This window comes from Anthonomus grandis, chromosome 4, assembly GCF_022605725.1.
Source record: "Anthonomus grandis grandis chromosome 4, icAntGran1.3, whole genome shotgun sequence".
Taxonomy (NCBI): Eukaryota; Metazoa; Arthropoda; class Insecta; order Coleoptera; family Curculionidae; genus Anthonomus; species Anthonomus grandis.
The window spans coordinates 11,691,073-11,713,627 of record NC_065549.1 but is presented as its reverse complement, the minus strand read 5'-3'; the positions used below and the strand labels follow the sequence as shown (position 1 = coordinate 11,713,627).

General features: G+C 34.5%; 3 protein-coding genes across 3 annotated transcripts in view; all 3 read left to right on the top strand.

Annotated features, from left to right (window-relative positions):
- LOC126735256 (neuroendocrine convertase 2) overlaps nucleotides 1-10,176 on the top strand; it is a 76,952-nt gene extending 66,776 nt beyond the window's left edge. The window contains exons 9-13 of the mRNA XM_050439203.1: nucleotides 3,695-3,795; nucleotides 4,647-4,880; nucleotides 4,939-5,103; nucleotides 5,168-5,285; nucleotides 9,135-10,176. Coding sequence (XP_050295160.1) covers nucleotides 3,695-3,795; nucleotides 4,647-4,880; nucleotides 4,939-5,103; nucleotides 5,168-5,285; nucleotides 9,135-9,296 — 780 coding nt within the window. The 3' untranslated portion in view covers nucleotides 9,297-10,176. The remainder of the gene's footprint in view (nucleotides 1-3,694; nucleotides 3,796-4,646; nucleotides 4,881-4,938; nucleotides 5,104-5,167; nucleotides 5,286-9,134) is intronic.
- A 230-nt stretch (nucleotides 10,177-10,406) lies between these two features.
- LOC126735258 (protein AATF-like) lies at nucleotides 10,407-17,854 on the top strand. The gene is made up of 3 exons (XM_050439206.1): nucleotides 10,407-10,796; nucleotides 14,157-14,677; nucleotides 17,153-17,854. The coding sequence occupies exons 1-3, from the start codon at nucleotides 10,496-10,498 to the stop codon at nucleotides 17,804-17,806; spliced, it is 1,476 nt and encodes a 491-aa protein (XP_050295163.1). The 5' UTR covers nucleotides 10,407-10,495; the 3' UTR covers nucleotides 17,807-17,854.
- Nucleotides 17,855-21,540: 3,686 nt separating this feature from the next.
- On the top strand, nucleotides 21,541-22,555 carry LOC126735268 (40S ribosomal protein S25). The gene is made up of 4 exons (XM_050439218.1): nucleotides 21,541-21,599; nucleotides 21,916-22,008; nucleotides 22,070-22,253; nucleotides 22,439-22,555. Exons 1-4 carry the CDS (start codon nucleotides 21,597-21,599, stop codon nucleotides 22,516-22,518), a joined length of 360 nt encoding a protein of 119 aa, XP_050295175.1. The 5' UTR covers nucleotides 21,541-21,596; the 3' UTR covers nucleotides 22,519-22,555.

The window sequence follows — 22,555 nt, the reverse complement described above, 5'->3', positions numbered from 1 at the left end:
CTGGACGAAGGCCGTGGACAAGGGTATGATAAGGGTGCGAATATGAAAGGATCTTAGAAAGCAGCCCAAGCACATATCATACGTGAGAATCCGAACGTCAATTTTCCTCACCTTGTGCAGCCTACAGCTTGAATTTAATCAGAGCCAAATCTGCTGAGTGCTCAGCAACCACTTTTTTTTTCGGGGTTTTCCAAAAGTGCTATAAGATCTGCAGTGGTAATCCGCAACATTTATATACTGAAATCCAGAATATCTGTGTCACTTTACGCTTGCTGCCTGAAATAGATAATCCAGTCTAGTTCTCACGTGCCTCTAATAGATAAATTAATTTTTTTTAAGGAAGTTAAAGCAAAACTTAAAAGAAAAATATTTTCTGCTAAATTGCTCACTCAAATGCTGAATAAATAAAGTAAACTCAAATGCTGAATAAATAAAGTAACAATTCTCAACTGCCTGGAATAAATAAATTAATTTTTTTTTATGGAAGTTGAAGCAAAATCCAAAAGAAAAATTTTTTCCTCTTTCATTCTTCAACTTCCAGGAAAAGATAAAGTATTATTTCTTGTCCAGAAAGTTGAAACGTTTTAGTTCTTAAATGCCGAAAATGGATAATTTTCTTCCAGACAGTTAAATTAGTTTAGTTCTCAACTACCTGAAATAGACAACCTATAATTTTTTTTAAAGAAGTTGAAGCAAAATCCCAAAGAAAAATGTTTTCTGCCTTATACCTCAGTTGAGCTCCTCAACTGTCTGGAATAAATCAGTAATATTTCTTTTTTAAAAACTTGGACTCTTTTAGTCCTCAAATGCCTGAAATAGATAATTTTTTTCAGATAAAAATATTTTAAAAAAATTAGTGTTTTATTGCTCAACTATCTGAAATAAATAAATCAATATTTATTTTCCAGAAAGTCGAACTTTTTTAGTCCTCAGCTGCCTGAAATAGATAATTTGATTTAGACAGTTAAACCAGTCTGGTTCTCAGGTACCTGTAATAAATAAAGTAATATTTCTCCTCCAAAAAGTTGAACCGTCTTAGTCCTTAACTGCCGAAAATAGATAATTTTTCTCCAGGCAGTTAGGCTAGTTTAGTCTTTAACTACCTGAAATAGATAATCTGTTTTTGAAGGTGGTAGACAATGGTACAGTGAAAACATCTTGTCGAACTTGCATTGTCTTATTTATTTAATGTAACACGACGTTTCGGTTGGTAAGTATCTCCAACCGTTATCAAGTGTAAACTGACCAACTGTCAAACTGACAACAACTCAGTTTACACTTGATAACGGTTGGAGATACTTACCGACTGAAACGTCGTGTTACATTAAATAAATAAGACAATGCAAGTTCGACAAGATGTTTTCACTGAAATAGATAACTTGTAAGTTTTTTAAAGGAAGTTGAAGCAAAATCCAAGAGAAAAAATTTTTCCTTTTTTATTTCCTACTGCCTGAATAAATAATGTAATATTTCTTTTCCAGAAAGTTGACCCATCTTAGGTAGGTCTACTAGGATTGATGCAGTGGAACCGTGTGCACAAAATCTTTCTGATTTGAAAAATGCATTGAAAGTTATACGAAAACTGACTTGGCCGCGGAAATTTGCAACGATCTTGATCAATGCATCAAATACATCGAAAAATTCGAATGTGTTTTGAGAGCATCCATATATATGGTTCAATATTTTTAACACTATCAGTGAGAGAAATATTGTTTTTCAAGGTAAATATGTTAGGTACTATCGACGTGGCAGTAAAAAATCTCGCTCTCGATCTTTTCTACGATTTGCTGCTGCTACGAGATCAATGGAGTGCCATCTTGCATAACGGTTGCTAACGAAATGGAGGATAACACATCGGAATTGCCTTCCAGTCGGAAAAGGAAACACGTTGTTTCAAAGAAGAAGTTGAACTTAGGAGAGAAACTTTCTTTGTGATAATCGATTCGGTTATTTCAGAACTAAATCTCGCGGTTGAAAATATTGCGAGCATTTTTTCATTTCTGCGCAGATTCATGAAAATGAAAGAAGATTATATCAGGAACGCACACCTAGTTTTGTTGAGTAATACGCTGAGGATGATACGCTGAAGGATATAAAAGCATCTACCAAAAAGATTCATATGAATCATATTTACGAAGCAAACTTCAAGGCTTCTTGCCTTTTCACTTGAGTTGTTAAATAAAATTACCGCCAAAACTTTGGATACACTTTTGGTGAACATGTGTATAGCCTTGCGCATATTCTACACATTGCCCGTCTCTATTCCAAATGCTGAACTTCAGCGTTCTTGCAAGGATTAAGAACTTTCATCGTTCCTGTTCGACACAACAAAGTGTTAGGATTAGCAATTCCCTGCCTGGAATCGGCAAGAAAATGAGATTTTAATATAGTTACTGACATTTTTGCTTCTCTAGTCAATGGTGGAATTTTTGATTTACAGAAGCCTTGATCAACTGCTGTTGCTATACAGGCCATAACGATTTTGAACCATTTGGGCATTTGAGAAGTTCTTCACTCTCTCATTATAATTTTCTTTGCAGGTTGGAAATACAAGCCTTCATACCTTCCAAAATCAACTCTTGCTCTCGCTCGCACACGCTGAAGGATTATTAGTCCTGAAACAGACATCATCAAGCAGAAATACTTAACCAAAACAACATATCTTATAATATGGAGCTATTTTACAACCGTCTTTTTTATAAAATAAATTTAATATATTTTACGAGAGCATAATAATAAAAATTCAATACAATATTGCGCCCTACAATGATATAACGCAATAAATAAAACCCTTTTCAAAATTTATTTACTTTGCCGTTGGCGGCCTTCACATAATGTTTCACGGAAACCCTGGACAAATCCAGATGTTCGTGCCTGGAGTGGCGCGTTTACTTTCGCCCTCCTCCCGTTTTAATACGATTTTATTTGCACGAGGGCCCAGAAGGCAACGATTTAAATGAAACGAGATTAGTTCTCTCGAGTTTACGTTGTAAAATGCGTATTTTTCTTAGCTTTTATAACATGTCTACATGCCTATTTAATTTATTCAATGATGCATCTAATTAAATAAGTCTGCTACTAAGGATTTCACGCATACTGAAACTCAATTAGTTCTTTAATTGCAATCCGAATCCGATTGGTAATCTGATGAACTGTAGCAGATGAAATTCAATATGGATTGAGCGGCGGAATTTTAGATTTGTGTGTTAATGAGTTGAGATAATTGGGTAATTTATAATTTAAATGAAAAAAAATACAAAATTTAGTTGTTAGTCATTGTCACCAAACAATGGCCGCTAAAAAAACTTTGGCTTCACTCTCTTTCTTCGACTTGTTGCTATGCCAGAGGGCGCTACTTTCAACATTTTACAAATTATTTAGTTTGATAAACGTCAAAATTTAAACAATTTTTTTATGGCACTAGAAAAGGAAACTTTTAATACTTATTACTTAGTCGATAGATTAATTCCTTAATAACCGATTATTATACGTCATATACACACTTAGATCCATTTTGTCATGGTTTTAAATGCAATTTTAACTCCATCTCCGAGACCGTTATACAACTTATACCGCAGCCATAAGTAAACTTTTGTATTATTATGAAGCCTAATTCAGGCCGTTGCGTGAATATTGTGTTTTGACATTTGTCGGAGTTATTAAAATGTGATGATAACTTAGAAAACTGTTCCAGGCGACTACAGATCTTTATGGAAAATGTACCACAACACACTCTGGGACCAGCGCAGCAGCCCCGGAGGCTGCCGGGGTATTTGCTTTGGCATTGGAAGCGAAGTAAGTTGAAATAACTAAATTCTGAATCCCCAATTGGTTATTAATTTTATAGCAATAGTAACTAAAAATTTAAACTTTTTATTCAAAATAATTTTAAGCCAGATACGGTCCTATCTTTATTATGAAATCATTGGAAAGCGCACACAGCTTTGGACCTTACTAGGATTTTTCCTTGTTGCAATTTTCTGGAAAGGTCTTTGCTGATACAAACTTTTGACTTCAAAAATCTGTCACATTACAATAAGAAAAATGAAAGAAAAATCTGCATAACTGCTTTCCATATAATGTCTCTTATTATATATTCCCATTTAAGTATTGATCGAAAAAGCAGAATTATTTTTAATGATTTCTTTACCAGGCACATTAACCTCCATTTTTATAGGTTGGCGCAATGCGTATTTACCCATTATTTCATTAAAATTAACTTAGCCAATGGTATTTCTACAAGTGTAAATCAATAAATAGCGGATCAATTGACCTGGGGGTAATTTTACCAATGTGTTAATGTATAGGCAACTCGTTTATTTATTATTTTTATAGTATGAGTTAGGACTTATTGTAATTGGTATATTAATGACAGTTGACTTGAACAGAGTGTTTAAAAAGATTTTTAAATACTAAGTGATGCTATCATAAATTATCAGTCTTTTAAGCCAGAAAGCATCGAGATCTAATTCAACTGTCACTTAAGGAATTCTAACCCGGAGCTTCTATTAATTCTGTACTAACTTAAGAGCTAATCCTGTGTTGGACCCAGCCTTATTGACAAACAAAAACTCATATGCTATCTTCTCAAGATCTGTTAGCTATTCCCGATTAGTTTAAAGCAGTTTTTCTTGATTTCTTTCCAGTCCCAAGCTAACATGGCGAGATATCCAACATCTGACTGTTCTCACCTCAAAACGCAACTCCCTTTTTGACGCCAAAGGCCGTTTTCACTGGACAATGAACGGCGTTGGCCTGGAATTCAATCATCTTTTCGGATACGGTGTGTTGGACGCAGGTGCGATGGTCGCCCTGGCTAAACAGTGGAAAACTGTTCCGCCAAGGTATCATTGCGAAGCAGGCACAGTAAATAAAATGCAGTGAGCGAGTTATAATTACACATATAGTAAGGTGGTGCTTATGTTGATGTTTTTTTAGAAAAATTCCTTCCAAGGGGTCCTTGATGTTGAAAATCAATACGAACGCTTGTAAGGGCGATAGCACGGAAGTGCGATACTTGGAACATGTACAGGCGGTTATTTCTTTGAATTCTACGAGGCGTGGAGATGTTGAACTGTTCCTTACGTCGCCAATGGGGACTAGGTCTGATCATTTAGATGGCTTAGGGTGGAATTTGTTTTAATGAGTTTTCAATTTTTGTTTTTAGGTCGATGATATTAAGTAGGAGGCAGAACGACGATGATGACAGGGACGGTTTCTCAAAATGGCCATTTATGACTACACATACTTGGGTCGAATATCCGCAGGGAACGTGGATTTTGGAGGTGAGTAGTAGGTGATCGTGTACCAGAATTGACGTTGAAATAATATTACTTCGTGGCCAAGCTTACTTTAATCACTTTCATCGCTATTTTGTCTTAGTTGAATCAAGATTAGTATTTAGTTAAGTGCCTATTTATCCTATTTAAATTTAATTACCCAACCTCATTTATTCAAACATTTTTTCTCAATAACCATTTAAAATTTACAAGCAAAAGAGTAAATTTCAAATCTGTCTTAGTAAAATTGGAATTAATTATAAATGCACAGTGCGCTCCGTAAATATGGCGGGTAATTTAAATTTAAAAAGCCGTTTTTGTTATGAAAATAAATCTACCGTTAAAAAATTCTTCTACATAGGAGATGATTAAACATTTTTAGACAGGTTATTTCTAGACCATCCTGTACGTGTGACAATAGGGTAAAAGGGATGTATAAGCTGTATTTGGGTTTTTATAAAAATTATGATCTTCAGATCTCATGGGGTTGGAAATATGTTGAAGAAATATGTACTTGACATGCGCACTGCAAGAAATAGATGTTAATTATAGTTAGGATTTTTTCTTTTTTAAAAGTACCACGCCAAGTTTCTCTGGAGGAAAGTCTAAACATCGTACGTATAATGCTCTTTTGACTTATTAGCACTTTTCGGAGGAATTAGAGCTAACAAGGCATAAGATAGAGTGGAATGCACTAAGGCATAGTAAAGGCTATTAACTGCCTATGCATCTACATAGTCCCGAAGCAGTAAGATGGCATAATTGCTGTGTGATAATCGATTGAACATAGATTCCACCTGAGGATCCCATGTTAGATGTCTATCAATTACAACTCCCAATTGGATGAGGGTGCTTGATGACCCCTCTCCAAGGAGTAAGCTCCAATCTTGAATAGCTCAAACCGGAGTAAGAACAATGAAATTGGTTTTTAAACTATTCAGACAAAGACCATTTTTCTGGCACCAGCTTGCTATATCCGCTATACACTATCAGGCTTTGGAGTGGAGTGACTGGTAGTCAGTACCCGAGATAATCCTGATATATTATCTGCAAAAATAAATTACAAGTCAATAACCAAGATATTTCTATAAAGAGATAGTAAAGCATCTGAAGTGGAGAGCTCAGCTCTGAGTCCAAACGGATGAGATGACAATACAGGGTGTTTCTTAACCTATACGCATAAACTTGGGAAATTATTGTTGACGGCAAATAATGACTAATAGTGAAAAAAAAATTTAGTAAAATAGTTTTAGTTACGGAGATAAACGACTTATTAATTAAAATTAAAAAAAAACGTAAATTCTCCAAATTAAATGTTTATTTAACTATTATAGTAACTGTTCGAAGTTATTTCCATGACTTTCAATACATAATTGAGTACGCCTAATCCAAGAGTTGCAGACAGCAGCTAATCCAGGATGTAGTCGAATTTCCTCGGCGGCAGCAAATATCCGATTTCTTAATTCTTGTTCATTGTCAACTTCGGTTACATACACCAGAGATTTTAGGTGGCCCCAAAAATAAAAGCCAAGCGGATTAAGGTCAGGTGATCGAGAAGGCCATCCAATTGAACCACCTCGGCCTATCCATCGTTCGGGGCACATTCGATCCAAATGCCGTCGCACTGGTCGCGCAAAATGTGGTGGAGCACCATCGTGAAGAAACCACAAATTCTGCCTAATGTGAAGAGGGACTTCTTCAAGGAGTACCGGCAAATTTTGTTGCAAGAATTGTAAATAGAGAGTACCAGTTAGACGATTATCCAAAATGAAAGGGCCAATAAGTATTCCGTTTACAATTCCAGCCCACACATTTACTGAAAATCGTTGTTGAAAGTTTGTTCACCGAATGGCATGCGGATTTTCAACTGCCCAAAAATGCGTGTTGCGAAAATTGTGAATACCATTCCGTCTGAAAATTGCTTCCAATTCTAACAACCACTCGCAAAAGTTTACTCGAGGCGCATGATCCCTTGGAAGTAAAGCTTGTACCCTTTGGACGTGAAATGGATACAGTAATTAATGCCTTAAAATTCGCCAAACTGTGACTGGTGATAATCCAAATTGCGTTGCAATTATTCTAGTGCTTTTGTCAGGATGCTCTTCGATGATATCTAAAATCAAATTGTCCAGATTTAAAATGCGCCTAGGTCTAATGGCTCCACCATGTTGCCCTGGCCTCGGCCGCAAATTTCCAGTTTCTCTACCCCGCTGAACCACACGCAAAAAAGCTTCACGCGACGGATGATACCTATGAGGAAACCTTTGTGCATAAAGATTAGCTGCAGCCACACTGTTTTGTCTTGATCTTTGTCTTTGTCCCCGTATGCCAGTAATATGTCCATTAGTTCCTCATTTGAAAAATTATGCGGCATAATTTTAATAAAAAACGAAATACGACCACAACTGTATCAACTGATAGCAAAGTAGGTACTACTAAACATAATAAACATCATCCGGACTTGTTTAGTTCTTAATTTGAAAACAAAATTCCATCTGATAAAGTTATTACATTTTTGTGAAAAAAAAAGAATTATCTCAGAAACAAAAAATATTTTACTTAATTTTTTTTTCACTATTAGTCATTATTTATCATTAGCAATAATTTCCCAAGTTTATGCGTATAGGTTAAGAAACACCCTGTATAGCAAAGGAATCTAAAAACGCAAAATAAAGAATCTAAAACAAGTCTTTTTTTAAAAGATTTTTCGAAAATCTTGGAGAATACAGACAGGAGAGCAACATGGCCTATAGTTACTTACTTCTGCTGTCTCCCTCTTTTTATAAAGATGTATGACAACAGCTGTTTTTAACTCTTTAAAAAAATATCCAAACTGAAATAACAAATTCAGAACATAGATAAATGAAGAAATAATGTGATCAGCACATGCTAGCAATAAGTAACAATGTATCTCGTCTTCACCGGATGACTTTTTTCTAGAGGCAGATTTTAGAATCTCAAGTGTTTCTTTTTAGTAATAAGGAATAAAAAGAAAGAAATTGGGATAAACTGTTAAAAGGCATATTCGTATCTATTGGATACTGAAAATTCTCTGTGATCCTGCGCACTGACTCTACAAAAAAAGGATTGAATGTATTAGCAATGTTAAGGTTGTCAGTAACCGTCTTTCCATTATCAGGATCCAAATCAGGAACACATTTTGTTCCGCAACTTGAGAAGCTGGTGATGAAGTTAATAATTTCCCATGAGGCTCGATTAATATTGTTAGAAGTAAACAACTTCGTCAAATTATAGGATTTGTTAGCCTTTGTGATATTTTCTCTATGAACCTTCAATCTCTTTTTGTAGGATACTAGTTCATGGTTGTGAATGGATTTTAGTTGAGTATAAAGCAGTCTCAACTATTTGTCCTCATTTTTTCTCAACTTTAGACAACAAGTTGTTAAAAAAGCGTATGTTTTAATCAGAAAAGGATCTAGAACTCACCACAAAAAATTTTCCTAAATCGGGGCTGATTGAGTTGCCCACAAGAAAAAACTTAGAATCAGCACAGCGATCTGAAAACGCCAAATCAAAGGTTTCAGTTGAAAACAATGCAGCGTTAGTGTATATAAAAGCAAACAGCTTTAACAATTTCTCCAAAATATTCACTAAATTTTAAAATCAGAGCTAGGGGGAATATTGTCTTATACAGATAATTGGATTTATATGGTCTTGTACTTCTTGATAGGGTTTGTGCAGTTATTTGAATCAATTAATCTTAAATACACCCTTAATCGTTGCCATCTGTTATTGAACACGAGTCCAATGCGGAAACATCTTTTGACATATTAACTATTTCCACTTTAATATAGCATATAATTAATTAGTATTATATTATTTTACTCTTTTTAGGTAAAATTCAATTCTGAAATGCCCCAAGTTGGTTTTTTTAAAGAATGGAGCTTAATGCTCCATGGAACCAAAGAACCCCCGTATACGGAACTGCCCGTGCTGGATCCTCATTCCAAGTTGGCGATCGTTAAGAAGGCGCACGAAGTAAGAAGCAAAATGTAATCAGGATGGATTTTTTTTTAATGTCTTAAGTTCTGTAGTATTTTCTTTTCAATTTACAATAAGTGAATAATCGGGTGTCTTTCCAGTACTAACTAATCATATCTGAGCTAGATAGAAATTGACCTTTCTTATTTTAGAATTCATTTTAGTGACACCCTGTATTACCTATTAAAATGTATGTGATGTTTATGCACAATTGGTAGTAAAATTGGAAAATACCGAGTTTTGATGGATTGTATGGCGTAGCATTTATTTAATTTTATAATTAATTGTGCCGTACCTGAAATTATAATTTTGTTAAGAAATATTTTAGATTTTACTAGTATAATATATTTTCCTATAGGGGCAAGAACTTTAAGCTTTCTAGTGGTCTTGTCTGTACTTAGATAGATGAAAAACTAGCATATAGAAATTATTTCCAAAGATATATCCTAAAAAGATTATAAATAATATACTACTAATCTAAGCCATATTTTTGCCTTTTTTTAATTTATGAAAAAAGAGGCAAAAAAATAGAAACACCAATAACATTCCTTATCTAAGTAGATTAGACATTGAAAAATGTTTTAGAAAAAAACTTCTGTGAATCCCATAAAATCAAAACTATCAGCTTTTTCAACATTAAATCTTAACGCGGGTATATAAGGGAAACTCGAACATGATCTTTCTTTAGTAGGTACTCCTGTGGTAAGATTAGAAAAATAAAGAAAACTGACCAGTTTTATATAAAAGATAATAGTAGTAGGAATTATTTATTATTTGCCCATATATAGCGTATATAAAAAGTTATATTGTACATACAAAGAATGGAATATATCCCTTTAATATTAAGAAGTGTACATTTAAGATTAATAAAAGAGTATCTAAACATACTAAAAAAGTTGTTTTCTTATTTAATGGACATATCTGAAAAGAAAAGGAAATTTAAGAAACGAATACATCACTGCTACGTCATAGAACTCTAAACGTATTTTCCCTTTGTGTTCCTCAGTTGGCAACACCGCATATCAATTTCGGCTTTTTACGCGAAACCTGTATCCAGCGGACACCGTTACAAAGTGACAGGTGACAACTTAACCTCACATTAAACTGTCACAGTTTCATGTGTTATTGTTTACATGTCGTGTGTATAACTTTTTATACCTTTTACAAGTGTTTTCTCTAATTTTCCATGCAAATAAATAATTCCATTAATTAAAATGATTAAAAAACAATCAAAGAATACTTTAGCCGAGAAAATCGCGGGTGTTTTAAGTGCCGTGCCGTCCCAGTTCGATCCGGACGATGATAATATTGACGACACCAGTGCCAAAATTGCCGGATCTGGCGATTTTGAGGAGGACAATGAGGAAGAAGAGGCTTTATTAAGCAAATTTAGGAGGCAGAATGTCGATTTACTTGCCGACGTCGACCAGCGGTATGCGGGGAAAAAGGGGAGCAGGAAGAGCTTGAAGGATGAAAGCTCCGAAGAGTCTGACGAGGAACTTTCTGATTTTAATGGTTAGTAATAAATAGGCAGTGTACTGTGTATACTGAACTTCATAATGAAAATACTTATTCGGTTTTTCTTCTCTTTACACTTAATCTGTGTATGCACAAAACATCAAAAATACTTACTTAAAAATACACAAAAATACTTATATGACTTTTAACACCTTGAGCTCCACATGCCCACCGGTGGGCACATCGCATCGCTTATTCGGGGACCGCGTGCTCACCCGTGAGCATGGATTACATTGATTCTGCCTATACCAAACGACGGTCTGGTCCCAGGATGAGCATGATGATGTCTCTCTTATCCTTCCACTTCAGGACTACAGTTTTATCATTATCTTGCCGAGCTACAATTCCACCTCGATTCAACTTTTCCTTTATTACTTCCTGAGGATTACCTTTGCGGTTTGCTCTAATTGTACCAACTACATGTGTTTTTCGGTCAATCAGTCTTTTGGCTAATGATACGCTCGTGTACCAGTTGTCAGTGTAAAGTGTGCAGCCACTGTCCAAAAGACCTTCCATCAATTCCATGACTACCTTTTTAGAAACTGCAAATTCACTTGATTTTTCTCTGCCGGTATATACTTTGAAATCCCAGGTGTATCCTCCAGATACACACAACTTGAAAAGCTTTATACCGTACCGGTGTCACTTATTGGGTATTTATTGTCTGAAATAAATGCGTCCTCGAAACGTCATGTTACTTTCGTCGATACAACTGTCTTTTTCGGGCATGTAGGAGGACTTAAATTTCTTTTGCAGCATGTCAAGAAATTCAGATATTTTGTAAAGTCGGTCATCAGAGGGTCTGTCCTTCTCATTATCACTTACATGGAACATGCCCAAAATACCTTCAAATCTGTTTCTACTCATAATTGTGGGTATGCGATTTTGGTACAACAATTTGGTTGACCAATTATCCCGTAACTGAGGCATTGGAAGAAGGCCCATCCATAATATAATGCCAAAAAATTTTCGCATTTCCACGGGATTGGTATCCACCCATTTCGGCACCTTGGCCTTCCAGTTTGGATCTGCTATTGCCGCAGCAATTCGCTGTGAAGCAAACCTATTGGTTTCAGTCACAAATTCAGTTGGTTCTTTCCTTGCAAAGTCTGCACTAACAGCTGGAACAACACCAACATTCTGAGGGCTTTCACTGAAAGACAGTCGGTCTTCTTGAACATGATCCAATTTTTTGCTTAGTAGTTAGAGGTCTTAGTCGCTTTTCGGATAATAATATGGCAGAATTATCTGAATTATTACCGGATGAATCGTTATCGGATGATAGATCACTTTCAACAGGAATAAAATCTTTATCTACGAGCGACTCATCTGAAAATCCGGTAATTTCGTCTTTTATTATATCTCTTGACTCGCCGTCGGACAGATTCTCCAGCTCCTTTGCCAACTCCTGATCCGATAGATATTTTTTAGCCATATTTGCTTAACTCTGAAAGAAAAAAACACATTAAAGCTAGTGTCCACGGGTGGGCATTCGGTCCCAAAATGTAAAATAGCATTCTAGGACCACATGCCCAACCGTAGGTCACCGCAAAAAAATTACAAAAACAGCCAAAAGTCGACACAGTTGAGATTGATCCACAAACAACATAAACTGCAAAAAAATAACTATTAACAAAAAATATCCAGAATGAAAATTTGGTCTCTGGAAATAAAATCCAAATGCCCACCGGTGGGCACGCGGGGCTCAACGTGTTAACATACAGTCAGCCAAAATTTTATAATCATGGGATCTATATTTCATTTACTTAATTGATAAACTTCCAATCAATAAGACCTTAATTAATTACAAATTCTAAATTTAAGGATTTAAAAAACATTAAACTTATTGACTAACAATATGTAAAGTGTAACAGAGTTCCAGCTTGATATATCTTGTCGAACACCACAATTTATATTTTTAAAAGTACTATATTGATCTTCTATCTGTACACATTGCTCTCTCTACATAAGATAAATTTTTTTTTTTTTTTTTAAGATCCCAACTTAACCTCCTCAGTTTCCTATTTTATCAAGTAGTATATATAAGGGCTACCCAGTTGAAGTCTCTCTAAAACCAAACCAATTTGGGGATAAAACCTTATTTTTCTTCAGATCCTAACCTTTATACAGGCTTCACATAATTTTGCAATAGTAATAATAAGCTATATGGGACAGTAATTGCCTGGAATCTGATAATTGACATATATCAAATAAGGCTTTATTTGTCTAAAATGCCAAGGTGTAGTTGAGGGTTCTCATTAATTTTAGCTCTTACCGATTTCATACTTAGTAAAACAGGGCTTAATCTATAATCACAAAACTTTGGTTTTGTTGGAGTATAAGGATAATAGACATATATAAACCAAGACAAGGCTATGCTCCTTATGCCATACAATTCAAAAGACCTTTGATAAATCACAAAAGTCTGCTACAGAAACATCACCACCATTAATCTGATTATACAGTTGTAAATGGCATCATTGATATTTTGTTTTCTTGAAAACCAAATTGGGATAGACTGAGGATGTTAAATCTCAGAAAAGTCATCAAGCAAGATTTGACCTATTTCTCCAAGAATTTGGATAAAGCAGACAGGCAAATAGGTCTAAAATTGACACGCTCCTCTCAGAGTTTCCACCCTTATGGATAGGAATTACTTTCTCTAATTTTTAACAAATTTGGAAATATGCCCAATGCCCAAGATGAATTGATCGATTTTACCAGGGCACCATCTAGCCACTAGCAGGGAACCACCAGGATACTTCTGGTATAACTTCTGAATGATAATTTCTTTCGGCATATGTCATTAACTATTTTCCAGCTGTCGCTGTCTTTATTTGAAAAATTATTTATTCGATTTTTTACTCACATGTTGAAACCAGTTAAAGTTAGCACTACTATATATTTGTCCATACCATGATACAAGTTAAGTTTGTAAGTCTCACAGATGTTACATAAGGTTTTCATTACATTTGCTAAGATTTTTCACAGTTTGACCCCCTAGAATGATTATCTTCCCATACTAGTTCTTTCCTTCAGAAGCATGGTTTGGCAATAATGTTGACTTTCAAATTTCAAAGCCTATTTTATTAAAATATGAATGATTATCTAGCTCCAGGAGCCTCATAGAGTTATCATATTTTTGTTTATTCCAATGAGGTCCTCCAATTTGTTTATAGTATTTTTGACACTAAAAGTTTTAATAAAGCCACTGAATTGTTCTAAAAATTCGGAGCACTCCTAGGGTCATAGGGAGTATGATAATATGGAGTATGAGGTAATAGATATAACAATACATATAGATATATTATAGTTTTACTGCAAAACATATAGATTTTATGCATGTTTGTTTTTTAGATGATCACTCAGAAACTGGCTCTGACCAATCAGGAAATGAGGAAGAACCTTCAGAAGAAGAAAAAGAAATATCTGGTTCAGGCTCAGATAGTGAAGGTGGCTCCATAGCATTATCTGAAAATGATGAAGACACCAATTTTCAGCATTTATCTGAGACAAATGCCTCTCAACAAGTAAAAAAGGGTCTGTGTGTGAGGAATCAAATGAACATATGGGAGAACCTTTTAGAGATGAGAATACAATTGCAAAAATCCTTGGTGGCAGCCAATAAGATGCCCCAAACTGATGATTTTAAGGGAATGCAGAAAAGCGATGAAGCTGAACAATTTAGGGAAAAAGTGCAAGAAACTCAGGAAAATTTGGGTAAAGTTGTCGATAAGTTAATACAGCTACAACAAATGGTTGTAAAAAAATTTCCTGAAAGCAAGAATGTATTGAAGAATAATGGTGGAAATCAAAAGGAAAAGGTTAATCAGGATAGTGATGAGGAAATTCCCAGCGATACAGAAGATGAACAAGATGTAAGTTTCAATTCTTAGGATAATAAAATTAATTAATAAAAAAAAAACTTAAAAACTTAATTTTTTTGTTAGGTAGATTATTTTAAGTGAATTAGATATCAAAAAACTTATATGTTATATTTATTTGTACTTTAAATTTATTTTCAAGGATATTATGTTAGTAACTGATGATATGGAATCCTGTTAAAGGCATTAGCCAGATCTATAGAAACACAACAACAATGTACACCTTGATTTAAATTCTTGGTTATGTTGGAAGTAAAATCATATAGAGCATGATATGCAAATTGATTATGAACAAGTATTTTGTTTCTATTTAGAAAATTAATTATTCTGGCTTTTGGGTCATAGCAAAGTGAAATACAAGACTCACCGGGGAAAAGTTTGTTATATTACGAATTTCACAACTATTGAAAATGGGACATATAAAAATGTTGTCAGATACAGATGATGTAATATTTTTTAAGGAAGAAATATATTTTTTTAATTAATTTTCCTTAACAGGTATATTTTTTATATATTTTCAGATACGACAATTTTTTGTTTCATTTGCAGAGCAAGGTTAATAAAATAACCATTTTAAACATTATTTTTTATTTCTTTTTTCATATATTGCTTCTTTTTTTTCATATTGTTTTTATGTTCTGCTATTTGGTCCTCATAATAATAAACCAATTCCCCATCTAACTTTTCTTTGTTCTGTTTACCAACAGATGTTGATTCAGTTATAGACTAGAACTTCTTAACTAGTTATAATAATAGAAATTTAAACAATCAAATTTACTACTTACTATACCTACTCATGATTTATTTAAGCTTATATGCAAATGTCACAAATATATTGTACGTCATTTGCAAAATTGTACATTGAGACAAAATGGCAAGTTTAAGTTCTTTTTTTCGGCAGCTCTATTAATATAAAACGTTAAAGGATTTACATCAGATGTGATGGGATATGAAGAGAAGTTCAATCATTTGGAGCTTGACAAAATCCCTGGATTTTTTTACTATAAATCCAGATTCTCTCTTTACAATATTGTCTATCTGTGACCTAAATGACAGCTAAGAATCAAAACCTACCCTCAGAAGCCATCTCATCCATTGTGTAGTCATATTGAATGGGATTTTTCTTCCTGGTTGTCAACATTGAAATGCAGCTTATTCTGTTTGGATCATTGTTTTCAATGATTTAGATTTTCTTGTAGCTTAGTACAATCAACACGATCGTTTATTTCACAGTACAGCTTCACAGCATCGTAATATAGCGCAATTATTAATTTTTTGAAATATACTGTTGATAAATGCTGTGAGCTACCGATATCCCAGTTTGAGGGATTCTGTCAAAAAAAAACATTAACTAACTGTTCCCTAAATTTCTTAAAGCAACATATTAAATTTAAATGGAATCCAATAAAACTCAATGAATGGACAGAATGAAACTATCAAAAGCCTTTGCAAAATCAGTGTAGCCAACTTCTAAAGTATACTGCCATAAGCGTTAAATTACAAGTGCCCATGTGTAAGACTGAAGGACATTTTGATTGCAAATGTACGTTTATACGTATCATATATAGAGGGTTTCAAGTATAATAAAGGTTTCAAGTTTCATATATAGAGGTATTACCTGTTATATTTTTGAGATATCCGTTTCCTTTTCAAATAAACATTTTCCAATCTTATGGTTTAAATGTCATGCGCTTATATGAGAAAAAAATGTAATAAGGAAAAAATAGGTGTGTATGGTATGCATGAAATCAACGAATATGTAATTTTGCTTTTCCAGGCAGTCCAAAAGAGTTTCCAGGCACTTGAAGGAACTTTTTTTGGTATTTTTGGCTTAAATTGACTTTTAAAAGTGATATAGAAAAGTAATTTGAAATAATTAATTGTTTTTTACATTTTTTCTTCTATTTTTTTTCATTAAAAAATAACGAGTTTTTCCGGTATTTCTTGCCCGTCGGGTGCCTGGAAGAAAATCACTCATTTTCCAACATTTTCTCCTTATTGCAATGTAAATTAGCCTTCAATGAAATTGTAATTTAATTTTTTCAGGTGGTCCAAAAAAGTCCACTTTCCAGGAACTTGAGGGCATTTTCTTAGTCTTTTTTGCATGAAAGCCAAGAAAACTATTTCAACCATCTAATTATTTCATAAACAATATTTAACTGCCTGGAAAAATTACTATATTTCTTAAAATATTTTGCAGTTGATCTTTTCCTTATAAAACCATACTAAAACTATTATTTTCTTATATATTTTAGTTTGCAAATTTTTAGTCTTGAATACCGTCCACCCAGTGTTGCACCTACAGCATTTGTTTTACATTTTCTGTAGTGTTCTTCTAGTTTATATGTTTTATTACCTCTTTGTGACGTTGTTCACGTTATTTTTATAATTTTTTAATAAATTACTATTAAGTTAACTAATTTTTACATCTAAAATTCATCCAATTTTTCAAGTTATTTTATATTACAGGAAAGCAATGATGAATCTGAAGAAGAATCTAAACTCCAAAAAGGAAAGAAAAGAAGGCTAAATGACTATGAAAAAGACATATCAGAATTGCACGAAAAATACAGGAAATATAGAAATGACACTATAGAGAAATGGAATACAAAAACTAGACTATCAGTGACAAAAAATGCCGGACCAACTCACTCAGTTATAAGCCAAATAGAGCATATACTCTCAGATAAAGAAAAGCTCCGAAAGCGAACCCAACTTAAGAGAACCGAGTACAGAATCTTAGGAAAGCCTGAGGCAGAAGCAAACGTATTAGAAAGCAATGAGGATAATGGAGATGTAAAACCAGTTGAAGAGTACAACAGTGAAATCTTTGATGATAGTGATTTCTATCATCAATTGCTTAGGGAACTCATTGAAGTTAAATCAGCAGATGTTACAGACCCGGTTCAATTGAGTAAACAATGGATTCAACTGCAAAATCTCAGAAGTAAAATGAAGAGGAAAATCGATACGAGGACCACCAAGGGCAGGAAAATAAGGTATGCAGTTCATACCAAATTGGTGAATTTTATGGCCCCCTGTGACAATGGGTCATGGACAGAAGAAGCTAAAAACGATTTATATAGTTCACTGTTTGGCAAAATTCAACCTAAAACTGTGTAGTAGTTGTAAGTGGTAAAAAATTATTAAAAATTGTTTTAGTTAAAAGTATTTTTATTGTTTTATGTCCTCTTATCTTTGATTAAGCCAGAAGAATGGTATAATATTTAGGTTTTTTATGTAGAGATAAAAATTCAAAGATTGGAGGGATACAAAGTCAATGGTCTCAGATTATGTTTATTTTTTAATTTTTTAAAAAACTATTACACGTGTTTTGCCCTAAGGCATCATCAGATCGGTAAAGCTATTCGTTTAACACCACAAACATTTAAGTTAAAACAAAAAAAAAATATTGCTGACGTTCATAATAAGTGTCTGCTCGAGTGCAAGCTGTACCCAAAAAGAGTAAGAAGACGATGCCCTCCAATTACCGCCCGATTGCACTAGTTCCAGTAATATCGAAGATTATGGAGAAAGCAGTCAACCAACAACTGTTAAGATATCTGGATTAATCAGCGATCATCAATACGGCTTCCGAAAGCTTAGATCCACCGGCGATCTTCTGACTTACGTCACACACTTGTGGACGGAGGCCATGGAGAAGCACGGCGAGTCCCGCTCAGTCGCTCTTGACATTTCCGAGGCATTTGACAGAGTGGGGCATGAGGGACTACTAACCAAGCTCTCCTCAATCGGCATACAAAACTCATTATTGAATTGGATCAAAAGTTTTCTTGAACAACGAACAATCCAAGTAGCCGTCGATGGATACCTCTCCGACAAATTTAACATTAACGCTGGAGTCCCTCAAGGATGCATTCTATCCCCCACCCTTTTCTTGATATATATCAACGATTTGCTAGGAACTACTGTCAATCCAATCTACAGCTTTGCGGACGATAGCACACTTATTTCCACATTTAAGTCCGCCAAACCAACGACAGCCGCAAGTTCTCAAAATCTTAGGCAGCAACAAGTAGCTTCAACCAACAACGATATTAGAGCAATCTTGGAGTGGGGCGGTAACAATCTGGTAAATTTTAACGCTTAAAAAACGCAGGCTGCAGTATTTACGATGAAGACTAACCTTGGAGGCCCGGAGCTGGTTATGGCAGGGAAAACATTGCCAATGAAATCATCTTTACATCTTCTAGGAGTCGTCAGTCGAGGTCACCAACAGTGTGTCCTGACATGACCACGTTGCCGAAGTCGCCAGGGCGGCTTCCAAAAAACTCGGAGTGCTTTTCAAACCGAAAAAACTGTATACACCAGAACAGCTGCGGACTCTTTATAAGGCTCAAATACGCCCTTCCCTCGAGTATTGCTCGCATGTCTGAAGCTCTGCACCCAAGCATAGTTTAAACCTGCTGGATTCTATACAGAAGAGAGCTATTCGTCAATTGACAAACCAGAACTGACAAAGAGTCTGGAGCACAGGAGAAAGGTGGCTGATCTCTGTTTATTCTACCGTTATTATCACGGTAAGTGCTCCTCTGAGCTGGCAGAGCTGTTATGGCAAGAAGGACGCGTCTAGCAGTTGCGGCTCATCAACATCGAGTCCACCTGTATCGGGACTCATTCATCTGGAGAACATCTTCTTTGTGGAACGGGCTTCCACCTCACATATTTCCCGATGCATACAACCTACAGCAATTCAAGATAAATGCCCACAAATATCTTCGCACAAGCACCACTCCAAGAGTGACATAGGACTTTCCTCTTGTGCTTGTGTTTACCATAAACAAAAAATACGGTTTCAAAACTGACAAAACTCGTTTTTAAACCGGATTTAATGTAAGCGTCAGCAATGTATTTTTTTTATAGTTATATTTATTTTTTGCTTTAACGGCAAAAAAAAATATCGCACGAATGTTTTCGTACCACTTGCTCTGTCTCTCTCGCGCTCATGTAACCCAGTATTATGCAGAACCGTCAGCCTGGTTTCCTGAGGTTATGTTGTATTGTTATTATTTTGTTTTTGTGACCGCAATAAATAATGCACATTTCATATGCGCAGCGCACGTAAGCAAAGCTACGAACAGACTTTAGCTTCCCTTACCAGCATCCGTTGAACGTCCTGAAATTCTAAGGTTCATGAGTGCAAATAAGCAACAATTGTCATCATTAATTTTCTAACAGTTGGTAGATCTTTTTCCGGTTTTTTTAAAACTAGGATAACAAATGTAAATTTCCTTTATTTTTGCTTTTAATTTACTTATATCTGTCCTAATTCCTTAGGTCAGCATTTCAACCAATAGGAGAAGAGATCATTTATTTTTACAGATCTATGTATGTACCTTACGGGAATAAAGGATGTGGTTAACAATTTCTGGATTCATTTATAGCTTATAAGCATATACAAACTTTATATTAATATTAGGCTTAAGCATTATGGCTTTTTATGAGTATAAGTAAGAATGTCAACAGCTGGGTTAAGTATACTTTCCTTTACTACGTTTTAAACCATAAACCTCCAGCCTAAGATTGGTAAGCTTAGTTGCACTTTTTTTTAAGAATTACTCTCTCTTCTTATTAAATAGAGTAAAATCGTTCAATTTTTTTTTAAATAGCAGCTATCCACCATTTTGAAACGTTTACTTACCAATATCTTGATTGAGAAACCAGAATTTTAAGGCAGAAATAATTTCTTGGCGGCTACATAAGATAGATTTTATCTTTTCAGATCTGAAGGCTAAATTAATGGACGCATAATTTTCAAACCTATAAAGATTATCTAAAAGCTTGTCTACGCTATAAATGAAACAATGAAATGTTATTTACGATATTCAGAAATTTTAAGCTCACGAACTGGAAGCTCTGACTATCGGTCTAATTATTTACGAACTATCGGTTATCATTAAAACAAAGCTTATCTTGATCCACTTATTGTTTGTAAACCATTGTTATAGAATAACAAGTGGAAAACAGTAGCCGCAGTGATACGTAAAGTGCAAGCAGTGTTGGCATCACTGAACACCATAATCACTGTACAACAACCATCAAAGTCATATGTCAAAGTTGTCAATTTTTTGGCAGTTAAAAAAGGTCCCATCTTTTTGCGGTACTCCTTTTTGGAAGATGTTATTTCTTATAAAGACGATAAAAAGTGCATATTTCTTAATTTTTGAAACTTTATGAATAAAAATTCCGTAGTTAGCTAACATTTTTCAAAATAGTGCCTGTAAGCCATTGTAAAACATTTATCTGCCATAGCTTAACTAATGAGAAATCAGAATTATAATACATAGAAATTGTTTCTTTTGGCGGTTGCATAAGGATTTAGTTTTACAGATCTAAAGGCTGTAGTTAGCTAATTTAATGGCCTCATAATTCATAAACCTTAGATTAACTAAAAACTACGCTTTTTGTCGACCGCTGTTTAACCAGAAGAAAATTTAATACCTGTATCACACAATTCTCAAATCTTGTTTAAGATGAAACAATAAAATGTTGTTTATTATATCCAGAAATTTTAAGCTCTCAGACTGGAAGCTCTGCCTATCTATCTAACTATTTACGAACTATCGGTTATAGTTAAATATATCACTTATAGTTAGTTAGTCTTATGGAATAACAAGTAGAAAATGCCATAAATGAAACGTCTGTAGTAGCCTAAATGAATTGTTTTGTTACTTTAACTTAGAACGTCAACAGCTGGTTAAAGTACAGTGTATTATTATTACTTTTTAAACTCTAAACATCAATTATTGTTATGGAATAACAAGTGGAAAACTCTAGTAGCAGCAGAGATACCACAACAAGCCAGCAACTGCTGTCATCTGTCAAAGTTGTCAAATTTCTGACAGTTGGTAGGTCTTTTTCCGGTCCTCTTTCTTTCACTTTTGGAAACAAGATGGTGAGTGCATATTTTCCTTTTTTTGTTTTCAACTTAATTTATATTTATATTAAAGAATTATGATATTTTCTTTTTAATTAGAGCATAATCTATAATCAAAATTCATTGAAATACTACGGGTGTATGTCGGAAATTCTTAATTTCCATACTTTGAGGTTAACTCGTCAAACACGTCCGCGTGTTTCGTGATGAAAACCCAATTTCGAGACCATCTCCATGGTTGTAAAAACTGATTTAATGAGTCTGATTGTTCAATTCACTGTTCTGCATCAATTCTAAGTAATTTCAATCATCTAAATCAACCTCCCTTTTATAGCCTCCAAAGAAGGATTCAAAGTCTTCGGCTAAACAGCCCCAAAAAACCCAAAAGAAGAAGGAAGGGTCTGGCGGTGGCAAAGCCAAGAAGAAGGTAAATTGTAACTTTTTAGCAGCCATTAACAAATTTCTAATATTGAAATTTTTTTTTGTAGAAGTGGTCTAAGGGAAAAGTCCGTGACAAGTTGAACAACCAAGTCTTGTTCGACAAGGCCACTTACGACAAATTGTACAAAGAAGTACCGTCATACAAGCTGATTACTCCCTCAGTGGTGTCTGAAAGGCTGAAGGTCAGGGGATCTTTGGCAAGGAGGGCCTTGATTGAACTCCAACAAAAAGGTATGCAGATATTAAAACTAATTCATTTCTCTTTCTTAATTGTTGGAATGATGATCAACTTTTGCTAGAGGCTTCACCATGACAGCTAAAACTGATTTAATGAGTCTGATATTTTAAACTAAATGTGGTTAATTAAAACTCAAATCTTAAAGACTTTGTCTGAGGGCTTGTTTTGTTTGTTTCAGGTTTAATTAAGCAGGTTGTCCAACATAGGGCACAGCTTATTTACACCAGGACAACTAAGGGAGATGATCCAGTAGCTTAGGATGTGTTTTATTTCTAATATAAGTTAAAAAAATCAA

Excerpts from the sequence above, each read along its gene's own strand:
- LOC126735258 (XM_050439206.1), top strand. The coding sequence starts at position 10,496 with ATGATTAAAAAACAATCAAAGAATACTTTAGCCGAGAAAATCGCGGGT. Across the intron at positions 10,797-14,156 it reads GGAACTTTCTGATTTTAATG|ATGATCACTCAGAAACTGGC; the intron begins GTTAGTAATAAA and ends TTTGTTTTTTAG. Across the intron at positions 14,678-17,152 it reads ATACAGAAGATGAACAAGAT|GAAAGCAATGATGAATCTGA; the intron begins GTAAGTTTCAAT and ends TTTATATTACAG.
- LOC126735268 (XM_050439218.1), top strand. Across the intron at positions 22,009-22,069 it reads GTGGCAAAGCCAAGAAGAAG|AAGTGGTCTAAGGGAAAAGT; the intron begins GTAAATTGTAAC and ends TTTTTTTTGTAG. Across the intron at positions 22,254-22,438 it reads GATTGAACTCCAACAAAAAG|GTTTAATTAAGCAGGTTGTC; the intron begins GTATGCAGATAT and ends TGTTTGTTTCAG.